General features: G+C 38.8%; 1 protein-coding gene across 1 annotated transcript in view; it reads left to right on the top strand.

Moving 5' to 3' along the window:
* LOC144074522 (transmembrane protein 132B) overlaps positions 1–25,482 on the top strand; it is a 117,815-nt gene that overhangs the window by 27,368 nt on the left and 64,965 nt on the right. The window contains exons 3-4 of the mRNA XM_077600993.1: positions 16,634–17,049; positions 18,416–18,984. Coding sequence (XP_077457119.1) covers positions 16,634–17,049; positions 18,416–18,984 — 985 coding nt within the window. The remainder of the gene's footprint in view (positions 1–16,633; positions 17,050–18,415; positions 18,985–25,482) is intronic.

The following is a 25,482-nucleotide window of genomic DNA, read 5'->3' as shown; positions in this document are numbered from 1 at the left end:
TTATTTTTATCATCTTCAGAGGAATAAAATTGGGTAAAAAAGATTGTATTGGTTTACATTTAGGTATGAACTGCCGATGACTAAAATGAAGTATAAAGGAAAAATGTATCGGTATACAGCATGTTCAGATTTCAAAAAAAAAAATAAAAAAAAAAATATATATATATAAATATATATATATATATATAGATATAGATATAGATATAGATATAGATATATAGATATAGATATAGATATAGATATAGATATAGATATAGATATAGATATAGATATAGATATAGATATAGATATAGATATAGATATAGATATATAGATATAGATATATAGATATAGACACAAGCAGAAAACCAAGTAAATGTCCAACCAATCACAAAATAGCTCAATTCATCACTTTAGGTGACCAAATGTGTTCGCTGTCTAATTTGACATAAAATACACTTTTTAAATATGATTTGTTTGCAACTTTGTGTTGATGCTGCACAACTCATTTGTAAAATAAATAAATAAATAAATACAATTCCTCAAAATCTGGAGATTCGGACGTGGAGTAAAATGCAAAAAAAAATATGTGATTGGGATGTAATATCTACTATCTATTCTCAAAATCTGGCGACTCAGACTTGGAGTAGAATGCCAAAAAAGATGTGATTGGTACATACCTATTATTTATTCTCAAAATATGCAGACTCGAACTTGGAGTAAAATAAAAAAAATAGTGATTGCGGCATACTACCAACCGTTTATTTGCTGATAAATAGTTGTTTGTTTAGTTGACAAAGTGAAGTCTTTTGGAAGTTTGTCTCTGAAATGGCCCTCTTCAGAGTTGTCTCTTTACTACGAAATCAATCCCACGTCGGTTGCACCTTGACTTTTCTATTTATACGGCCAATGAATGGTCAGGGAGGCGTTTGTGGAACCTTCGCGGCAGACGCCAGCTTCCCTGCAAAGAATGTCATTATAAAAATAAGGCTGCCTGCAGCTTCTTATTAATGCTTGTTTATATTTGGCCCGGGCGCTAAAGGTGCGCCGCGGGTCGGCTCCCTACTATGCTAATACACGCGCACACTCACTCGTATGCGTGTGCACACTCACTGGTATGCTTGCGCACACTCACAAATCTGTGTGAGTTTTGATCGTTTATTTTTTTTAATGCACCCTGACAAGATTCTATCGTTTAATTGGCGTGTAAAAATATTTGTGGGACTTTGATTTGTCAATATGTTGCTGTTGGAATTTTTTTACGATGAAACGGGGGGTGTTGGTATTCAATTAAATTGGAAATGGGCACTATTTGTTGTAGCTGTGATAGAAAAAATGAACACAAATTTCGTTAAAACATTGAAAATGACTTAAAAAAAGATTGTGTCATTAGATTAGATAACTTTATTCATCCCATATTTGGGGATATTTCACTGTCACAGTAGCAAGAGGCTGAGAATACAGACACAGAAAAATACATTTTAGACATAAATAAATAGGTATTAAACAAGTAACTTGACTTACAAATAAAATATGAAATGTCCGCTCTGTGTAAACGCCATAAACGTCATATCTTGTCGCTTTGCTGGCCCTTAAATTCACCCCCAAAAAAGGAAAACGCACAAAACTTTCCCAAATATAAAATGAGATGTGTTACCGTGGTAACCTTGCCTCCTCACAACACCTGTGCCCCGGTTAAAGGCATGCACATATATTTTTAACAATCTTTGTGTGCTATGCTGACTACAGTAAAGTCCAAATGGCACCCCCATCTTTCACAGCGACCCCAACTTACGCACACACACACATACAGACACACACACACACATATATACACACACTCGTACATACACACTTCTGCGTAAGCACCAACTGTCCCACTAATGAAGTTTAATGAGCACCATGTCGGATCTATGCAGTTTTTTTTTATTTATTTAAGCAACGATGCTCACCTGGCTTCTCAGTACTTCTTCTTCTCTTGGTTGAGTGTAGTGGAGTTTATTTTGTCCTGCATGTTCACTCTAGGCCTGCGTGGGTTTTCTCTGGGTACTCCTGTTTCCTCCAACATACCCCAAAACATGCATGCTAGGCTAGTCTAAATTCTCCTTAAGTTGGAGTGCGTATTTTTGTTTGTTTTGTTGTGTCCTGCGATTGGCTGATGACCGATTTGAGGGTCGGGTTAGGCTCCAGCACCCTCCCGGATAAGCAGTTCGGAAAATGAATGAATGAGTGAATTATTTATCTTTAATAATGCCATCTAGTGGTGCAGCGGTTACTTCGCCTGACTTGGCTGTGGGTTCGATTCCCAATCGGGGCGGTGTGTTTGTTGCTGCGAATGGTCGTCTGCCTCTTTGTTTGGGTTGTGACTGACTGGCGACCAATCAAGGGTGTAGTCGATCTTTTGTCCTAAGTCAGAAGGGATAGGCAGTTTATTTTTTATTTTTTGCTGGTAAACTAAGGATAGGCATGTCTGGAAAATTGAATGCCGCTAACTGAAGTTAGCTTCAATGCTAATTTTTCAAAAACTCACGGTGAAACCATCTCTTAAACTCAAGGGAATGAATAACTTAGAAAAGACGTCTTTGAACCAAAATGGCTGACTTCCCATGGCATTTTCAACACAGCTTCTTATTTCGTTTCTGCAGTTCTCGTCTAGACAAACCCACCAAATTTCTTGCGGGCTACTCTGTCATCGTGCCCTCTAGTGAGCTTTTATGGCGGAAAAATGAAACCCGAAGACGAGAAAGTGCTCGGTGAATTTTAAAATCTTTTTTTCCCTTTTTTTGCCGTCAAAAAAAGACAAATAGCATCACATCATGGCGTCTCTTTGGGGACTCGCTGACTCTGACGCTAATTAACGCTCTCGCCGTGGTTGAAAGCATCCATCAACATCAACGCTGCCTCTTGTCACGTCTTGGCCATTTTTGAGGGATTATTGCACACACACACACACACACACAGACACACACACACACACACACACACACACACACACACACACACACACACACACACACTCTTATGTTGATATAATAGCCGTGGATTAACAAGTGGAACACGAGTGGTGAATACAAATCATAACCTCTGCTGATACATAGGAAACACGTCCTTTGACATTTCAAAATAAATGCACAACTTTAGTAGGGAAAAGTCCAATCCTAATTGTCAATCTGTTTTTATTTAAAACTAAAAAAACATACCACATGTCGAAATGTTTTATCTTTCCGACTCTGAGCAAAGGGATTTAAAAAAAGGGTATTGGCGAAAACATTTATTTTTTCGCTAATTAGTTGTGGCTACAAAATAAAGTTGGAAGCAAATGACTTTTAAATATTTAGTTGGAATCCGTAAACTTAGATTAAAAATAGTGCAATGTGATAAATTGAGCTGGATGGTGATTTTTTATTTTTCTTTGTTGTGCAAAACGGTTTTTTTAGGGGGAAATATAAATATATAGTATTAAATGTTTTGTTTATTTATTATAGGCATTCAATATTAATGCTATGTGAACAATTGAACTCTTGCTTGTGATTTTGTTGACTTTTATGCTGTTTTTTTTTAGACTTTTTCTCTTTCTGCAAAGTTTCACTAGTGAAAATATACATTAGGTATGAAGCTATTTATTTATGTATTTTTTTTAAATATACGTCCGCCCTTAACTCATTCACTACCATTGACAGTTATAGACATAAAATTAATTGCAATTGTAAACGATCGGGTTTCATTCATCCGCTGCCAGTCCTCCAGTCAAACAGGATTGGACGCCTGTCACAGTTACGTAATACGCAAAAATAAATACATTTTAAAAATTCCAATCCTCTGAAAATGACTTGACGGTTTCCCATTTCCAATCATGTGATCGGATCTGTCATCCCAATCTGTTTAAATCTCATCTGCGTCGGCCTTTTTGGATTTATTTACAGAATAAAATCTGCCCCAAAAATAAATCGAGCCATTCTCTTTGTCCAAATGGATGATTACAGAATTGAAAGTACATTTTTTTTTAATTTTTTTGATGGATCTGGCTTAAAAGCGACTCAGAACCCAATTTATCCAATTCTATCACCCTGCTTTAAAGCCTATTTTGCATAAAATAAAAAAGTATCAATCCATCTCAGTCCAGCTAAACGCAACTACATCACACATCCAACTTTTTTATTTATTTCACGCTGTCAGTGTCTAGGCTAATAATATTCACGTCCTGTCATACCCGATTATTCGCCGTGACAGTTATACGGGACAAACAAATCAAAATGCACCGCGGCTAATGTGACATGCTAGCTCACCCCGCTCGTGTGTAAAAGTTACCCTTGGGTCAATTGATGTGATATTTTTTTTAAGAGACTAAATGTAAAATCTTTAAATCGATTCTCTCAAGCTAAAGGTTAGCATTGATCGAGTATGAACGCTGTTGTCAGGAAAACGTCAATCAAAATGTCCTTTATACTTTCAAAAATATGAAAAAGGCAATGATCGTCAAAGATAAGTTAAAATTTACTCCCAGTTTAGGTGGATGGAAAACGCATTACTGCCACCTGCAGGATGGGAGTGCAACAGTATCATCTATGACATCGTAAATCAATCAGATTTTTTCTAAAATATTTTTTTTAGCCAAAATGACATTTTAAATGACATCCGCGCTTCTGCTGACCGCATTTAATCCGCGTTATCACCACCTGCAAGGCCGCCACGGCGCAGAATTGCTCGCCTCGCTGCGATTTGTCAATCAAATGGACGTGTTTTGCTAAGCAGATGCGAAGCTGACATTTAAACCGATGCCCCCCCCCCTCCGATGTTCCGCCTGTAATTTCTACCGGCGGAAAATGAGCGGCATGCTAGTATCGCCAACTGCGTGATGTTTTTAATCAAACACGGGAAAGTGACTTACTTAGCGATGACGATAAAAAATGGACATCTTAAGTGACGTTTGCACTTAGACATCCGGTGTTTAACGGGCATTACTGTCACTTGCTCCTGCGCGTCACGATTCGTCAATCTAATGGACGTGTTTTGCCGAGTAGACGATATTTTAAGTGGCGCGTGTCCGTATACGGACGGCGTTTAACATCAATTTCCGCCACCTGCGGGGCGTCGCTGTGTCGATTAAAAAGACTTGTTTTGCTAAGATGACGGTAAGCGGATGTTTGACGCATCGATTCTAGCAAAGTGACAATTTAGCTTGTGAAGCTTGTTTTTTTATGTATGCATTCATTTTCCTTACGTGGGGGTGCTGGAGCACTGCTCACTGAGGGCAGGAGGCGGGGACACCTGAGGGACAACACGGTGCAAAATTTTCTCTTCCATTTGATTTATTAGAAAAGGTTTTGTGGATGACCATAATTTTTCGGCTGGTAAGAATTATGTAAGCAAAAATATTTATATATACAGTCGTACCTCTACTTACGAAATTAATTGGTTCCAGAACTTTTTCCGTAACTTGAAAATTTCGTAAGTAGAAGTGTACTTTATATGTAAATTCTCTAGTTCGTCCAATAAATCCAAAAAGCAATTATTGGATTATTCCGACAAGATTAGGTACTACATCATAAAATAAAGAAACCTAATGCTACCAACTATATCACATAGTTTTCTCTCTGTAAATCTTTTTGTTCGGAATGACTGAGTGGTCGCCATGCCTGGCTCCGTTCCTATTGGTCCATTAAGTCAGTTTAGGCTGCAAGTCTTTAAGATCTGTAATGTTTTATCTTATAAAAGCAACTTTTGAACGTCTCCTCTCTCCAGTGGAGATGAATTCTAGTTGTTGTTATTTTTTTTGCGTTGCTAGCATGTGATTCACGGCTAGCCAGGTGATCCCTAGCCTGACCCTTTTGCACTCAGCCCGAGAGGTTCTCTCTTGATCCACTGCATGGACTGCCCTTGTTTGTTAAGCCCCAGACTCTGTCGGCTGGATTTATTACACTCGCCCTCCAGCAAATAGACTCCGGAGCGTCTCCGTGAACATGTTTCCAAAATTCTGCACCGAGGCTTGTCTGCTCTGGCAACATGACATTTGGTAAAGTGTGTCTGTCATGCGTGAAGCCGCAAAAAAATAAAAGAAAAATGTCTCAAGAAGCGTGGCCCGGAAAGACTCACATTTTGGATTGAAGAGAGTCGGATTGGTAGTATTTGGTTTAGTATTAAAATAATGACGGTCTTGGGTCAAGGAAATGAAAAGATAAGACAAATAATGTTAGATATTAACCCTTATAGAAGGCGAAAACTACTGTAATTTCTCGCATATATGCTGTATTTGTCGCTCAATAAAATGATGACTGAATTTAGGGTATGGCTTATATCCGCATAAATTAGACTTGACATGCCCGAAACTGCAAGGTGACAAAGGCGAAACGCCATAACGCAAGATAATGCAGTTGAAACGGTCATTTATTTCAAAATAGAGAAAAGATAGACAGATAAAATGCTTAACAAAATTCATTTTGATGTCTGAATGAAATTCAGGAAAAAAATAAACCGTATCTTGCATAAAACGTGAAAAACTCACTTACTTGTGACCGTCATTGCTCGCTCAGGGCGCCGCCATCTTACCTGCGGATGACAAACTAGACCACTACAGACACACTTCCTGGTTGTACTCATCACCTGACTTCCTTTTTGAATTTGTCTACATTTAGGCAAAACCCTTTCAGAATGTGCAATCCAGCAGATGATCTGTTCGATTCCTACATAATCTCAAAAAATGATTTTTCTTGAGATTTTCCCTTCAAAGTAACACATTTATACTCCCTATTAAAACCATGATAATGTTGTTGAAAGTTGTGAATCAGGGTGTGGCTTATACGAGGGAAATTGTAAAATTCAACGATTTTAAGGGAATTTTAAGGGTACGGCTTATACGCAAAGGCGGCTTATATGCGAGAAAATACAGTATGCACTTGTTGTCTAAAGTCATGTCAGATTTAGCCGTAAAGTGGAAATTTAGGTCAAAATAATCAGTAAAAAACATTTAAAAATGCTTTACTCGCCATCATTGCTTATATAGATAGAAAGTCAAGCTTTTCAATGGTTTATCTCGCCAACTTTTAGGAAAAAATTAGGGAAATAAGACATCTGGGTGTGCTACTTTTCCCCAATTAATACATTTCTGAGATATCAGATCAAAACTCATCACCAGATCCACAAAATCAGAAAATATGCAATTGATCGAATATTGATGCTTACTATGAATTTTTTTTAACTTAATTTGAACTTGAAGCCCAAAATTGTCAATCGCAATTTTTTTTGAAACCCCAGCAATCCCCCATTTTTAATACCCGTCCCTATAAATCGACAGTCCATTTTTCCACATCTGTCGCCCCTGAATTTATTAACATATCCACTTGTTTGACAAGAGTCCGATTTTTTTTTTGAATCCTCTCTCGGGGGATTTTTCCGTGACGGCATCTTTCGGACAACACTGGAATTCTCGCCCTTCGGCCGCATTTCATCTCGCCCTCCTATGACGACCGAGTCGGCGACATGACACTTAAATGATGGCTGGTAGGATCACCGCTGACATTTCACACCCGCGTACAACCACATTAAGGCGCTTCCGTGTAAAGGTGCTGCGGGTGGCACCCTGGGAAAGCAGTGTGTGTCCGTGTGCGAGTGTGCGAGTGTGTGTCGGCAGGTTAGCCGGACCGTGTCTGGGGAAATGTGACTGCGCTGACCCTCTGACAGGCGCATCAATCAACAAATGTAGTGTGTACGGGCCAGCTCCCGCGGCAGGTAGATAAACGTAAACGACTCGGGTTGGACGCTCGCGCTGAATTCTAATTGTTGACAATTTTGCGCGTCCCGTCTCAAAAAACCCAATTATAATTTGACAGAATTTTTTTCCTAGTGGTTAGCGCGTTGGCCTAACAGTTCTGGGGTGTAGGGTTCGATTCCAGTGTGTGTTCGCGTGCATTTATTATTTGTTACTTATTTATTGAATATTTATTTGTCTGTTTGTTGTTGTTATTTGTGCATTTCATGGTGAAGCCTTAAATCTGATTATGTTTGTATAATGGCAATAAAACCTGGGCTTTGCGTGGGTTTTTCTGAGTAATCAGGGTTCCGCCCACATCCTAAACTTATGCTAAGCTAGCTGGTTGAACACTGTAAATTGCCCATAGTTATGATTGGTTGTCCGTTTCCTTGTGTCCCCGCCTGGTGCTCGTAGGTAGCTGGGATAGGCTCCAACACCCCCAGCAACCCTTGTGAGGATAAGTGGTTAAATTTTTTTTATTTTTTTTTGTAGTAAGCATTCAGCTGGGTGACCCCAGTTTAACAGTACCATATTTTCACGACTATAAGGCGCACTTAAAAGTCTTAAATTTTCTCCAAAATAGACAGGGCGCCTTATAATCCAGTGCGCCATATATATGGACCAATACTAAAACCGGAGTATCCGGAGAAAACCCACGCTGGCCGGGACGGAAGCCATTTCCACAGGCTAACGTTTAGCTTCCTCTTGGACGTCTTGTCATCTTTCACGTGCCTCGAGAGCATCAAGACGGGAACCGAGGGGGGAAAAAAGAGGGTAGACGGCCAAAATAAACCCCCTGATAAATGCCGGCTCGGAAATAGAAAGTCCATCCTTCTCTCCATCGCTCTATTATCTTTTTTTTTTCCTCTCCTCTCGCGTGGAACGGCGTCGCCGCCTTTGCCTCCTCGCCGGTTCGAAGTTTAGCGGACAGCGCGCCATCTGCGTGATCAATGGAGTTCATTCTTTCTTCGAACACTGGGCCATGATGGATCTTTTCATTCGCCGAGCTCCACGCCAATGAGATTCTCGGCCAATGTCTCGTCTTTGCCCTCCCGTCCGCGTTCGACCCCAGAAAAGACGGACGTTAGCGAACCATTTACGTGAAGGTGTCGAGTTCTAAGGTTGAGGGTTCGATCCCAGGTGGGGCCGCACTAGGTGGAGTTTGCGCGTTCTTGCGTGGGTTTTCTCCGGGTAGTCCAGTTTCCACCCACGTGCCCAAAAGATGCAGGCTGGTTTAACACTCTAAATAGGTATGAGTGGGAGTGTGATTGGTCGTCCTTTGTCTCCTTGCGCCCTATGATTGGCTGGCGCCTGATAAATGGCAGCAAATGGCTTACCCAAGGGTGTCAGACTCGGGTTGGTTCGCGGGCCGCTTTAATGTCAACTTGATTTCACGTGGACCGGACCATTTTAGATATAATATTTAGATTGTTTTTTTAATAAATGGATTAGAAGAACTGGATTAAAAGCCCTGAATATTCCATTTTTATAGATCTAAAACAATGTTTATTTGAGCTTTTTTTTAAGTATATTTTTAGATTTTACAAAATGAATTTTGAACAAAAAACACAGAAAAAATGGATTAAAAAATGACAATTATTGATTTAAAAGGGGGGAAATCAGGAAATTTAATATACATCTATACTCTTCATTTTAATTTGATCCTAAAACAGAAAGTCGGCACTCATGAGCCAACTTTCCCGGGCCACACAAAATGATGCGGCGGGCATATTTTTTCCCCGTGTCAGGACAACACCTAAAAAAACACTCCAAAATCCCAGTTTACCTGAATCCAGCACCGCATCCCCACCAAGCATCTCAATTGAAGTGAATCTGGATCAAGACTGAGACACGTTGTTAATAAATGGATCTCATTAGATGCGAGTGTACCAAATGCGTGTGTAAAATTGGACAGCAATTCAGCCAGATGTACAGATACGACGAAGCCCATCTGCCATTCTTCTTTGCACACCCCCTTCTGACACACAACCCCCCCCACACACGCACACACGTCCATTCTGTTCCATTTTCCAAAGATGAACATAACCACACACACATACACAAAAGCAGCCGAAAGCAAGAGGAAGCAGAAAGTGGTACTTGATGCTGTGTTGGTTCAATATTGACACTCGCTTTTCTTACATTACATTACACGCAAACACAAGCAAGCCTTTGGGGAGGTATGCCTTTTTTAATTCATTTTTTTTAATACGCATAGTATACATACTAATAATATACTGGTGGCAAGAGAACCAGAAGGAATGTGATATTTATTGATCCCCCCCCCCCACACACACACCAACAATGAACAACCACCATCTGTCTACATCCCTCTGCTCATTTTTTTCCTGCTTTTTTTTCTCCTCTTTTCACCCCTGTTTTTATCTGATGGGAAACTACATGTGATGCAAGAGATGCCATTTTGCGTTTTCCCAGATCCTTATTAAATTGGCGTTTGGACACAATTAACTCATTACCTGCTGTAAATATTGCATATTATGTGGCGAGTATTTTCTGTTTTACTTACCGACTTTCCATAAGGCAAATCAATTTCTCCTCCCGTCAGATAGGTGGCGATCTTGGCCACAACCAATAACAACACAACCACTCCAATATGAATCAAAAATAGCAGAAAACATTCTAAAGGTGTAAGGATATGCCAAAATAAGTATATTTCTATATATACATCCTAGAATTAATTATTTAATCAGAATGAATGCACTTAAGTTTTGTGTTCGCTGTCTCATTGGGGTTCATTTGCAATCTCAAAATGGCGCCGTCATGGCAAGTGACCCCCAAACGCCCTAAAACTAATCGGAAGTGACACGGATTCAACCGCAAGTAATCTAGAAATGCTCCCAAATCAACAGGAAGCGACCAATGAAGAGAAAACAACTTGGAAATGTGCCATAAATAAACAGAAAATGAGCCAAAACCTACAGGAACTCTCTAAAATGACAAGAAAGTGACCCCAAAATGCCCTAAAACTATCCCAAAAAAACAAGCAAATCATTTAAAGCACCATTTAGAGTTTAATTCTTTCTCAATGTTTTCTTCTGCTTCATTTTTGGTCCTCAATCCCCCCCAAAACATGCACACACGACCATAAAAAGATGGTTAAACCCCAAAAAGACAAAAATCCAACACAAAGACAAAAGTATGCATGGCAAATCCTCCCCACGCCCATTGAAAGTGCAATCTCCCAAGAGCCTCAAAAAGCGATTATACCAGATTATAGCATTCAGTGGCGAGCTTGTTTCTAATATTCCGTCCACTGAGTGTACATTCCAAAAAAATAAAAGTACTGGAGATGCACCCCCCCTACAGAGCCCACCAAGAAGGAACAATTTACAAGGCGGGAACGTCAAATTGCTTCCAAATGTCACCGAAAAACTTCCCGACCCTCCCCAAAAATGACAAATTTTCGCACTGGTGGATCCAAACCATCACACACACACACTCCAACATCTGTGTGTGTGTCCCTCGTCAACGTGGCAATGTAGCAGAGTGTGAAAATATAATGAGGGTGGGACAGTGCATTGTGGTTGGGGCGAGCCATAGCGACGCATCATAGCATACAGTCGTACCTCTACTTACGAATTTTTTTTCGTAACTTGAAAATTTCGTAAGTAGAAGTGTACTTTACACGTAAATTCTCTTATTCGTTCCACGGTCCTCACACAACTACCTACTAGAGCCTTTAAAATGGGTCAAAGTGTCCCAATTTTGTATGAAAGATGTGAGGAAACACACATAAATGAGAAAGAATGATAAGAAAATGATTTATTAATGTCTTAAAATAAATAAAGCATATGAAAATATGCCCCACGCCACTGAAATATCTCCCTTAGCCGCTGTTATTGATGTAATACCCGTGTTTGTCTGCCACATGGCATTGTACCAGGGCCGAAAGCCGTCCACTTTGTAGTACATTTTAGACTTTTATGTGTGCCCTATGTGTGTGTGAAAATATGTGCCACGTCGCATTTGTAGTTTTTAATCGCCTAATAAGGGAAATTCAAAATGAAATAACAGATAAGTAAATGCATTTATTTTTGGGGGGATTTCGTAACTTGGATCTTTTTCGTAACTCGAGTCACTCATTTGCATATGAAAAAATTTGTAACCTGAAACGTTTGTACTTAGAGACATTCGTAAGTAGAGGCATGACTGTATTAATGATAAGACGGGGCGATGAGAGTTTCAATTTATTTTTCAAGTACGTCATTTTTATTCTTATTCTTGACAAAAATTATTCAACAATAATTATCGTTATGTATATATATGTATAAACAAAAAACATGTAGCTCAACTTGGAGTCAAACTATGAGTGAAGGCTCAATTTTTCACAACAGGTTTGTCTTATATTAAGACTTTTATTCCGTTGTTTAGTATGGAATTTCACAACTTATCATATTTTTTGCCCAAACGTAACCGAATTGCACTCCCCCCAAATTTCCCATGATCTATCTGTATTCGGTATTATACTTGCTAGCCATTTTTCTTCGAAAGAGCCAAAATGACCTTAAAACGTCTCCATAAACCAGAAACCATGGGGGTGCGATGGCGTGTGTGGTCGCGTGGACGAGCATTTGTGTCGGCAGGATCCTCGTGAAACATATGTCCTGTCGTATTCTCATACAGAGAATGAGGTCATCTACACACACACACACACACACACACACACACACACACACACACACACACACACACACACACACACTTCACATAAAGCCGACATTGACTGGAACGAATGCTTTGTGACATTGACGTGAGCTTTTTCGCTTCTCCTAATGTTTGCAAGGAGCAGCAGATTGGTGTGACCTCAGTAGATGGCGCTACGCCTGATGTCCAGCTTTGCAAGCTGGCACCTTGATTGGCCGCCATTATCGCTGGATGCAACGGTTGTCGTTGGCACCAGAACCGCTTTAACGATGGCCTGTTCCTGCATGTGTGTATTGCTTTAATAGATCAGTGCGACTCATAACATGGATTTACAGTAATACTTCGTTTAGCGTGGTTCATAGGTTCCAAGACCTCCCGCAACACGTGAATAACTGCAACATAGGGGGAGTCTTTTTATATTGTCTATTTAATATTTTTGGGATTTTTTAGATACTCTGTGCTATTATTTAACTCCCAAATGTAGACTCTGCCCCCAATTGACCAGTAAATTCCTCTCAAAATTGCCAAAATAAATACCGTATTTATTCGAGTATACCGCACACCCATAATTTGTGACAAAAAATTGGTACAATTTTTTTCCATCCTTTTTTTCTTGCACGGATACTGCTAACTGGCAAATTCTGAAGACATGTCGGCATGACAAAATATTTATTCATAACATATGGTATTGAAACCTGGTAAAACAAACTACCAGTATGAACGCAATTCTCAAATGGAATTTACAATTTTAAATCCTTAAAGTTTAATTCATCATCATAATATTTTTTTAAAAAAATTCAAAGTCCTATTCATCTGGCAGGTCAAAGACAGGTTTTGACAGTGTTTCACCGAGGTCCGTGTATAACGTGCAAGTTTTGTTTCAGTTTTTGGGCACAAACCTTTGCGCATTATACTTGAAAAAATACTGTATATTTATAATTACACATCTTTGTCAAACTTTGCTAAGCGAAAATAATTAATAATTCACAGAACTTCCTCGTGACTACACTAAAATTACAAATAATGAACCTAAATGACCTCATTGCTTGCCCTTGACAACAAAAGATGTCCAATTTACTTAAAACCGAAGACATCTAATACCATTTTAGCAGTCAGCGAGTCAATTTATTAGATTAGATTAACCTTTATTCATCCCGTATTCAAGAAATTCACTTTACAGCAGTCGCGAGCACAGACACAGCAAAAGACAATGTAGACCTAGATAAAGCTAAAACCACACACAGGAAGCCCACACAACGTTAGAACAAAATAAATAACGCCCAACGAACCACACTGACTTGGACACGCCCACTTTTATGACCACTACCACTCCTCAAACCTCAACCATGAAATTTCTACAACTTCCACTCATTTTTCCAACCACACGGACACAAATACATTTATTTTGATACCCATACGTGCTTGAAAAAAAAAATCCAAAGGTGCTCTCCCGGCGGAACGCTGTCACCTTGTCTTCTTTTGATAAGAAATAGGCCAGAAAAAGCCGCAGTAATCCTCCCTCGCGACCTCCCTGAATTGTATCGTAAATACTGGTGGAATTGGATAATAAAGTGCGCGGGAATATATTGTGCGGGAGCGCTGTGTGTCATTTGGGCTGCACGCCGCTGTAAATCCTTTTGGAATTGGGAATGGAAAAAGCCACGCGTCAGAGTTAGATCCCCGCGCGATGCCGGGGTGCCGCTGTCCAAATATCAACAATTGGCGCCAACGTGTGACGGTATGGCGGCGAAATGACGCCCAAAGTGTGCCCTTCATGTATTATTCGTCGAGAAGCGTACACGACACTAAAAATGACAACGTGGCATTTTTACGGAGTGGCGGAGACTCATTAAAATTTCATGTTTTTTGGTCCACCCACACACAAACACTTAACACCACTTGAAATATTCTTTCAAATCAGTCAAGATGTTTACGGGCAATCCAACAGATGGACGGCAGACCAAGCATCTTTCATAAGAGAGACAAAATCAGCCACCGTATTTCCCGCACTATGAATCGCATTTTTTTTCGTTGTTTCGTAGTTGAGACCCGTGCTCAAGTGCGACTTATATATGACCACTGGCAGGCTTAGGTTATAGTTGTCTGAAAAAGTCATGTTAAAAAATTCAATTAACTTATGTTTGTTCTTGCTTTCTGATAAAATAAGAAAATTGCTTTTGAAAAAAAAGTATTCTTTGGCTCGTGCAATTTGTAGTCTGAAAAATATGGTTTGATGGAGTTTTTAGACGAATTTGTTTGGAGTTTGGAGCCAAAAATGGCAAATTTCCAAGTTTTTATTTGTTATTGCTATTTTTTATAATATTATTCGTATATATATTTTTACTAATATTAAATATGGTTTAATGGAGTTTTTAGACAAATTAGCTTCTCGCGGATTTGAGCCAAAAATGGCATATGCCCAAGTTTTTAATTTTTTGTTGCTATTTTTTATAATATATTATTGATATATATATATATTAACACATTTTTACTAATATTAAATATGTTTTGATGGAGCTTTTAGACAAATTAGCTTCCTGGCGTTTTGAGCCAAAAGTTTTTAACCTATTTTTCATTGCTATTTTTATAATATATTATTTATATATATATTTTAATATATTTTTTAATAATATTAAATATGGTTTGATGGGGTTTTCAATTTATATATTTTTATTGCTATTCTTTATAATATATTATATACTTTAATATTTTTTAATAATATTAAATTAAATAAAATTTTACCTTCAATACGTTAGCTCTATAAAGATGACCACACCCACCAAATTATCAAATTTGACTTCATTTGACGACTATGCAAAATCCAAACACAGATAACCTGTGCAATTTCACATCTTGGCTTCGTTATTAATATTCTATCTTCATTTAAATACACTTAAATGAAAAGTACTGATTAGAAGTCCGTTAAGATGATTAAACCGGCTTCACGTGTCATTTTACCGTCAACGAGACGTGTCGTTTATTAATTTCACGTGTCATTTCAAGCCGATTGCTAACTCGCTAATGCTAATACCGCTCTCCTTCCCGCCCTTGCACCAAAACAAACATTTGACGTTTGGGAATCTCACATCGCTTGGGGAAACATTTGGCTGAGATTTGACCGAATGGATTAATGAGACACTAATGTATTATGGTAATTTATCAAATATTGCCATCATAATCTATCAGAGAAATCCTTTTGCAATTCAAGCTCATCCATCAATCTGTAGGAGAAAAACTACCTTACTGATTTTATCTACTTGTACTATAAAAAGAGGCAAACTTTTGGGGCTGAATTATTTGGCAATAATTCACTGGTGTCCCTATTATGAAAATATTGAATATGGTCTGCAGAAAAATAATGGAATTGAAAGAGTTATCTTGGTTCGGATTTTCTTGGACATTTTTCCTTGTTCTGGATATATATATATATATATATATATATATATATATATATGTATATATATATATATATATATATATATATATATATGTATATGTGTATATGTGTATGTATATATATATGTATATGTATGTGTATATGTATGTGTGTATATATATGTATATATATGTATATGTATATGTATGTATATGTGTATATATATATATATATATATATATATATATATATATATATATATATATATATATATATATATATATATATATATATATATATGCATATATGTATATATATGTATGTCTGCAAGTTAATAACTGGATTAAAAGACCTGAATATTCAGTTTTTGTATAGATTAAGACAATGTTTATTTTACCTTTTTTATATATATTTTTAGATTTTACAAAATGATTTTTGAACTAAAAACACATTAAAAATGGATTAAAAATTGACAATTATTGATTTAAAACGGGGAAAATCAGGAAATGTAATATACATCAATACTCTTCATTTTAATTTGATCCTAAAACAGAAAGTCGGCACTCATGATTTACTTTCCCGGGCCACACAAAATGATGCGGTGGGCCAGATTTGGCCCCCGGGCCGCCACTTTGACACGTGGACTTACGGGAAAAAAAACACTGAAAAAAATGCAATGCTCCGCCCAGTAAATATCTGCCCGAAATTTTACTCCTATCTCAAATTGCCTGTATTTCGGGGCACTCGAATGTCGATGTACGCCCATTAAAAGAGCCACTTATGGCTCCCAAGCAATAGACCTACCCAACCCTTGCATTAAACCAACCAATCATTTCCCTCTACTTCTTCCCCCTTCTTGTTTTCAGTATGCGGCAGTCACTCGGGCTCTTCGGGTCCCGGCCAGGCAACGTCGGACTCGACCCAAGCGCGGTTCTCCACTTCCCTCCCGACCTACCTGCCGGTTCGGTGCCGACTCAACGGCGCCGACTCGGCCTTCTTCCTGCGCGAGGCCAACCAGGACGTGATGCGCAACGGCAGCTTATCCTCGCGCACCGAGCCCTTCTTCCTGAGTCGGCTGGAGGCCGGCGCGGCGGCGCCGCACGCCCTGCCCAGCGTGGCGTGCGGCTACGGCAACGTGAGCGCCGAGCAGCAGATACCGGTGGAACTGCTGCAGGGGGCACTGCCCAGTCTGCAGCCCAGCCCCAGTCACATCACCCTCAACTGGAAGGTGAAGGGCCACGTCGTGGCTTCCAAAGTCGGCTCCACGCAACCTTGGATACAGGTAATGCTTTACGCTAAAGGACCTTTTTAGGGCTTAAAAATTCAGAGGTTTTTTTTTTCAATTTGGAGAAGGTTCACTTAGTATTTCTTGTACGAGTAGACCCCCCAAAATACTCAATTGAAATTAAACCACGGATGTCCATCGTTCAATTTCTTTCATGCGGTTCCTTTTCATGTTGCAATTTTTTTGGAAGTGACGCAAGATTTGACAAAAAAAAGCTACGCATGTGCAAACATGGTTCAGTCGTTGGATGAATTAAATTGGAAATGGAATTGAATTGGCTACAATTTAATTGAATTGAACTGAATGCTTTTATTGAATTGAATGCTTTTATTGTCATTATACAATTTTTTTACATGCATATATACACGTATGTGTGTATATATATATACATATATACGTATATATATATATACATACACGTGTATATATACGTATATATGTATATATGTGTGTATATATATGTATATATACACACGTGTATATATACACACATGTGTATATATATATATATATATATACATGTGTGTGTATATATATACACATGTATATATATACACACATATATATATATATATATATATATATATATATATATATATATATATATATACATATATACATATATACGTATATACGTATATATACACACGTGTGTATATATATATGTGTATATGTATACGTATATACGTATATCTATATACGTATACATATACATATACACATACATATACATTTATATATATATACATACACACGTATATGTTTATATTATTTATTATTATTTATTTTATTGTCATTACACAAGTATGAGATTTAAAGCTTTACCACCAAGCGCACAAATAACAGCAACAAACAGACAGACAAATACATAATAAATAAGAAAAATAACTAATAAATAAATAATCAATAAATAAGTCCACACAATGAGCAGTCACAACCTAAATAAGTAGGGAAATGCACAAATAACAACAACAAACAAATGAACAGATAAATAGTCAATAAATAATGATATTAAATAAATAATAAATAAGTAGTAGTCAACATAATAAGTCTGGACGGGAAAATACAAAAGTAAACAATGGCGGCGCTTCACCTTGCAGCTCATTTTGTGTTACATTCTGCCAATCAGAGGCTATTATTTCATGTGTAATTATCCAGAGGTCACGTAATGTCAAACCCGGATTTACGTTGGCTAGCGTCCTGCTAACCAAACATCATTTAAGTCAACAATCTTCCACACATTGCGCATAGCGATGCTAGGAAGAACGTGACTTTTTTTTAAATAATGTAAAAATAGACCTTAGATGCTAACCACAGATCAACGTCACACAATCAAACAATTGTTTCTCCATTTTGTTTTCAGGTTCTCTTTTATTTGGCGGGCCGGCGTTGGGACGAGTCCGACCCGACGCCCCCCAGTCTCCTCCCGTGTGTCCGAGCCTTGGCGGTGCGAGACCCCGGCGAGGCGGCGCCCTCGGCCGGCTGCCGACTGGAGGGCCCGATGGGCGTCTGCGTGGTACGCTTGGAAATCCCCCCGGCTTGGTTTGCGCCCCTCCAAGCCAGGAGACGCCCGGCGGAAGGGACGCTGCCCTCCCTGGATGTTTACTTCTCCGTCATACCAGTAGAGGGAGCCAGGGCGGAGTGTCCGCCTTTTGTCAACGAGCTCTGGAAAAGTCCCAACGCCAACGCTGGCTCTCTCGGGGGTCTGGGCATGAGCCCGTGGAGCCCCCTGGTGGACGGAGGTCTTCAGGACATGCAGAAGATCGGGTCGGTGGACATGAGCGTGGGCCCGGTGGCGCCCCAAGGGGAACTGCTGACTATGGACCGGAATGTGGACATCCTGGTCCCGCCTAGCCCCGTCCGGTTGGGAAAGACGGTGGCGTTCGCCGTCTACATGAAGACGGAGTCGCTCGCCGAGCAGTTCATCCTAAGGTAAGATGGAATTTCTGCTTGGTTTTTTTGTAGGTTTTCTAGATTTGACCTCATACCTGTCAACCTGGGCCAATCGTTCCCCTTATTAAGTGATAATTACATTAGATTAGATAACTTTATTCATCCCGTATTCTGGAAATTTCACTATCACAGTAGCAAGAGGGTGAGAATACAGACACAGAAAAACCGTACAAATGCAACACGGCACATATTTACTCCCATGGGGTGCACTTAAAAGTCTAAAAAAATTCTCCAAAGTGGACGGGGCGCCCAATCCGTCGGTGCGCCTTTTGTATGCACTAAATTTAAGATTCTGTAGATGTTGCTGTATGACGCTGACAGCTTGACTGTCTGAGTACATTTGCTTGCTGACGCGCTATATTTATGTAGTGAAAATGGCGGAAATGACTGACGTGTGCATATCATGCAAAAAACATGACAACATTAGCAATAGACAATGATGTTTTTGATCTGGATTAGAGTCGAAACGGGTAAAACCAGATAGTTTTTATAAAAAACGTACTTTAAAAAAACAACATTTTTTTCAAGTTGTTATACGGCATACACTTTGAAATGATCAAAAAACTTACAAAATATGGGTTAAAAAAAGCACGTATGAGACCTCAAAAAGACCATTCTGGGGGTCACTTTGCATCCAAAACAGTTTTTTCTTGCTTCCTGCAACTCTACAAGTTTATCTTTGATGGGTCTTTTCACCAAAAAGTCTCACTTATGCCCTAAAAAATAATTTTTAGGTAACTGTGTGTTCTTTCAACACACTATTATTCAAAACTTTCAATAATGTCCATCAAAAATAGACCACCAAAAAAACCACTAAAGGCCATACCCAAAAAGACACACAAACAGTACAAACAGTAACTTATGTTACTCAAAATTTCCAGTAATATCCATGTCCATCAAGAATAAATTCACAAAAAAAACACTAAAAGTCATGCCCTAAACGACACAAATGAGTTTATTTTGCAGCTTTTTCCTCATTTTTAGGGTCATTTGAGTCATTTCCAAGTCAAAAGCGCCAATTGGGTCCCAACCGAGGCAGGAATGCAAATTCTCCATCTCCGCTGGCTATTTTCCCCCCCGTTGTTTTGACTTCTTTTCTCGCCTCCCCCAACCACCTCTTTCTGTCAGCGCTCAGCCTCCGCCGCCGCCGCCGCCTCCCGAGCTTGATGGCTGTCACCTTTGTGTACTCAGCCTCTTTTCAGGAGCCAGCAATGCAAATAACGCGCTCATGAATATTCATGCCGGGTGCCAGGAGAGAGGGAAAACAGAAAATGAGACACGGGCCAGGGACACGTTTACGATAAGAAGCGCTCGTACGGGACGAGGCCAACATTTGGAAACACGTTTTTTTTCCGTTTTTCAGTCTGCCGCGCTTCAAGTTGTCCGCCAATCAATGGGCAGCAATTTACCTAATTGGACCGGAGTGAAGCCAAATAGTGGTGTCGTACAGGTAAACTATTTTGGACAGTCCTTTTGTTTGGGATGTTTTTAAATGCGCGCAGAAATATTGTAAATCCCATTTCCTTTAGATCACAGGTGTCAAAGTGGCGGCCCGGGGGGCAAATCTGGCCCTCCGCATCATTTTGTGTGGCCCGGGAAAGTAAATCATGAGTGCCGACTTTGTGTTTTAGGATCAAATTAAAATGAAGAGTATAGATGTATATTAAATTTCCTGATATTCCCCCATTTAAATCAATAATTGTAATTTTTTAATAATTTTTTTTCTGTTTTTAGTTCAAAAATCATGTTGTAAAATCTAAAAATATGTATTTAAAAAAAAGCTAAAATAAACATTGTTTTAGATCTATAAAAAACTGAATATTCAGGGCTTTTAATCCAGTTCTTTTAATCCATTTATAAAAAAAAATCTAAATATTATATCTAAAATAATCTTGGCAGTGTTTAAATAAACAAAATCAGTAAGGTTATTTTTTTTAAAAACTTTAATACATGGACACAATATTTGCAATATTATTTTCCTTTCTTTTGACTGACATCTCCTGTTTCTGAGCCAGGATTCAGTTCAGTAAATCTCAAAAAAAGTCAATCTTTATCTGGCTAATCACAAATTGATCAAATCTGATGGAGCCGTGAGGTTACAGGATTAAAACCCTATTTTTTTGGCGCTATTCCGTCATTTTTTTCCCCATTCTCGGTCTGAAAAACGCGACACCAAGTCCGGCGATGCGTTCAATGTGCCCTGAGTTTGGCGCTTCCCCAAGTAAGACGTTCAGGCTCGGCGGCAGGTCCAGAAGTGGATAATCTGACATGCTAGGAACACAGTCAGACATGTAATATGGTTTAAGTGGAGCTCACGGCGAATGTGTCGGTGTGTTTGTGTGTGTTTGTGTGTGCTGGTGTGTGTCCTAATCAAACCCAAGTGTGCTCCATCACAGCAACATGGATGTGATTATGCTAAACTACTGGAGAGATGGAATAGCACGCAGACGGAGTGGACGCTGGCAATGTAGGGCCTTTTAAAGGATAAAAAAAAAAGGTTTTTTTTCAGCGTTTTTCATAACGCGCAATGGAAATTGAACGTGGTATCAGTTTAGTCTCAATATTTAAAATTATAACAGGGCTGCTAACTACTTAGGAATTTAAGGAGTTTCTCCGGAAATGCAACGCAAACTCCCGGACCACCTCACTAAACTTCGGAAATCCCCAAAAATGTTCACAAATTATTATTTTTTGAAGCAACCATTTCGGAAAAGTACCAAATTTTCAATTTAAATGCCTCGAAATTCATACCATTATTTTATACCATCTTGATTTAACAATCAATTTGGAATTGATTACATAGGTCCCCTCTATCGCTTTAACATTTACGTTTTTGTTCAGTAAATTCCGTATTTTCACACCTATAGGGCGCACTTAAAAGTCTAAAATGTTCTCTAAACTGGTTGATGCGCCCAATCGGCCAGTGCACCTTGGTTATGCACTAAATTCATTTTTTTGTATGGCCCTGACCGCTTGAGTGTCTAGTTTTATTTCTCACCGGCACGCTACTTATTGCGATCAACCCAGCGGACATTCACCCTAAAAATAGTCTCCCCGCGCATTCCAAGCATTACGGTAAATCCATTCAAAACATCCCAGGAGAGTAAAGCATTATCAATCTTAGTTTTGCTGTCTTTAAAAAAACACGCTAGCGACTAACCTAACTTACACTAGCAGCTAGCATAACATACACTAGCGGATAGCATAACACGCTAGCGTCTAACATAGCATACGATCACCTAGTGTCATACTAACGCCCTATTGCAAGGGTATCAGACTCGGGTCGGTTCGCAGGCCGCTTTAGCGTCAACTTGATTTCATGTGGGCCGGACCATTTTAGATATAATATTTAGATTTAAAAAAAATAAATGGATTAAAAGAACTGGATTTAAATCCCTGAATATTCAGTTTTTTATAGATCTAAAACAATGTTTATTTTAGCTTTTTTATAATATATTTTTAGATTTTACAAAACTATTTTTGAACTAAAAACACAGAAAAAAACGATTAAAAAATGACAATTATTGATTCTAAAGGAAGAAAATCAGGAAATGTAATATACATCTATACTCTTCATTTTAATTTGATCCTCAAACAGAAAGTCGGCACTCATGATTGACTTTCCCGGGCCACACAAAATGAGGCGGCGGGCCAGATTTGGACCCCGGGCCGCCACTTTTACACATGTGCCCTATTGGAAGAAGCACCCAATGTATTGACAAAAAAACTGAAAATATCAAACGCTCCATTTGAAAGAAAATGTGAAAAAACGGTATTATTAAGGCTAAACTACCAGTCTTTTGTTTTGAAACAAATCCTATACCGTATCGACCCGAATATAAGACGGTGTTTTTTTGCATTGGAATAAGACTTAAATACAACGGTCGTCTTAAATACATGACTGATAATAATAACAATACATGAAACATATTAATGTTACTGATTGTATACATATTGTAAGATATAAGTTTGAAGTCGGAAATTGTTTATCAGGGAGCCATGGGGGGGCTCCCGAGGGTGCCGCGCAAAAGGCGAAATGCACAAAGAGAGAAAATGATCTGGCGAATTGCATTTTATTTTTTTTCCTCTCTCTGTCGTGAATTAAAGCGGAAAGAAGGCCATTGTGAGGAAATGGAACGGAAAGAAAGGAGGAAAAAACATGTGGAAGCCTGCGAGCAGATAAAGGCTCTACTTATAGAAACGTGGCTGATGGAGATGAGCAAAAGCCTCAAACGGGGTTTTTTTTTTTTTCAACGATTCTGAAGAGAGAGCCTTTGTAACGCAGATTCCTTTCAGTGATCGATTTAGGACATTTTAATATGTACTGTTTATAGATTGAGTGTCATCTTTGTCATATAGAATGTCAAGACATGCTGAGGAACAAAGTACAAAACATGACTTTTTGGGAAATTTGTGTAACTTTGTTTACCTTTATTCACTTTTGTATTTATTCGTTTTAGGATAATTTCACAAGGATTTGGGAAAATCTAGAAGTTGAGACCAAAATTGGAAAAATATTTGATCAGAAGTGAACTTAAACATTGGTTTGGTTGTGTAAAGTTGAATTTCACAGGCAAGCTGGGCTAATATAATTGACAAATATATTTCAGATATCCACGAATAACATTGAATACATGCGTAATGTGTATCTCATGCTATCATTGCACCCAGACACGGACACATTTCCTGGTTGTACTGCTCACATGACTTCCTTTTTTTTATAATTCATCCACATGCGCTTATTTTTCCTAAGATTTTTTCTTACTAGACGTCTTCAGACACACTTCCTGGTAGTACTGATCACCTGACTTCCTTCTTTGAATTTGTCTACGTGCAGGCCACACCCTTTCAGAATGTGCAATCCAGTAGACGATCCGTTCGATTCCTATAGTATCTCAGAAATATGATTTTTCTTAAGATTTTTCATTCAAAGTAGCACATTTGTACTCCCTATTAAAACCATGAATATGAAGGGGGAAATTGTAAATCAGGGGGCGGCTTATACGAGGGAAATTGTAAAATTCAACAATTTTAAGTGTACGGCTTATACGCGGGGGCGGCTTATACGAGGGAAATTGTAAAATTCAACAATTTTAAGGGTATGGCTTATACGCGGGGGCGGGTTATACGAGGGGAATTGTAAAATTCAACAATTTTAAGGGTACGGCTTATAGCACGGGGGCGGCTTATACGAGGGAAATTGTAAAATTCAACAATTTTAAGGGTACGGTTTATACGTGGGGGTGGCTTATACGAGGGAAATTGTAAAATTCAACAATTTTAAGGGTACGGCTTATACGCGGGGGCGGCTTATACGAAGGAAATTGTAAAATTCAACAATTTTAGGACAATTTTAAGGGTACAGCTTATACGCGGGGCGACTAATATGCGAGAAAATATAGTAATCATAACATTTGAAACGTGAAATGAAGTATATGAGGCAACACCCCCCCCTAATATATCTCTATAATCTCTATAGATCATTTCTATGATCCCTCATCTATTGAGAATTGACCAAAATATCGATTTCTTGTATACTGTTAGCTTAGGTTATTTCAGTTTGCGAATTTCTGGCAGGCGAAAAAGCAAAGGCGCTGACTTAAAAAAAAAAGTGGAGATTGCAGCCGGGCTTTAAACAAACTTCCATTCAGCCGCTTTGGGCCTTTGTGGCGCTTTAAAGAGGACTTTAATCGCCGGGAGAATTAAAGGCGAGCCAAGGTCCAAACAGCTTGCATCACCCCGCGACAACTGGCTTTCTTTTCTTACTTACTACCCCCGAAAAAAAGTACAATTCATGGCGACCCACGTGACGCCGACGGAGCCACTCGGCGGTGAATTGGGACTTGGACAATAGTGGGAATATTCTGATGGGCTGACTCGCAATCTTAAAAGGGACAATATGTTGGCGTGACAAATGGGACTCAAGGTGCAAAAAAAAAAAGAAATGCTGCGGGAAGCAAGCGAGAAAAGCGAGGAAGAGCTTTTGTTTGCTGGCGGAAACATCTCCACCCACACTGATTGTTTGCTTCATCAAAAAAAAACGCTGTTTTTTAGCTTACTGGTTTATTTAGGAGGGAGCCTGGAATCAATATGGAAGCACGCAACTGAAAATAAATAAAAAACAACGACATCATAGCATTTGAAAAAACGTCACAGCTTGTTCTGAACGAGAAAATAAGTTAATTTTAGCATTACCGTATTTTTTCGCATATACGCCGTATTTGTCGCAAAATAAATGATGACTGAATTGAGGGTACAGCTTATATGCGCCGTGATGCCGTGACGCCATGACGCCATGACGCCATGACGCAAGACAATGCGGCCAATACGGTCATTTATTTCAAAATAGAGAAAAGATATACAGTTTAAATGCTAAACAAAATTTATTATGATGTTTATGAATGAAATTTAAGAAATAAAAGCTTATCTTGCATAAAATGTGAAAAAAGGGCCACCATATTACCTAGGTATGACAAA

The sequence above is a fragment of the Stigmatopora argus genome, chromosome 5 (assembly GCF_051989625.1).
Source record: "Stigmatopora argus isolate UIUO_Sarg chromosome 5, RoL_Sarg_1.0, whole genome shotgun sequence".
Lineage (NCBI taxonomy): Eukaryota > Metazoa > Chordata > Actinopteri > Syngnathiformes > Syngnathidae > Stigmatopora > Stigmatopora argus.
The sequence above is the reverse complement of the archived record's forward strand: the minus strand, read 5'-3'. Positions and strand labels throughout refer to the sequence as shown.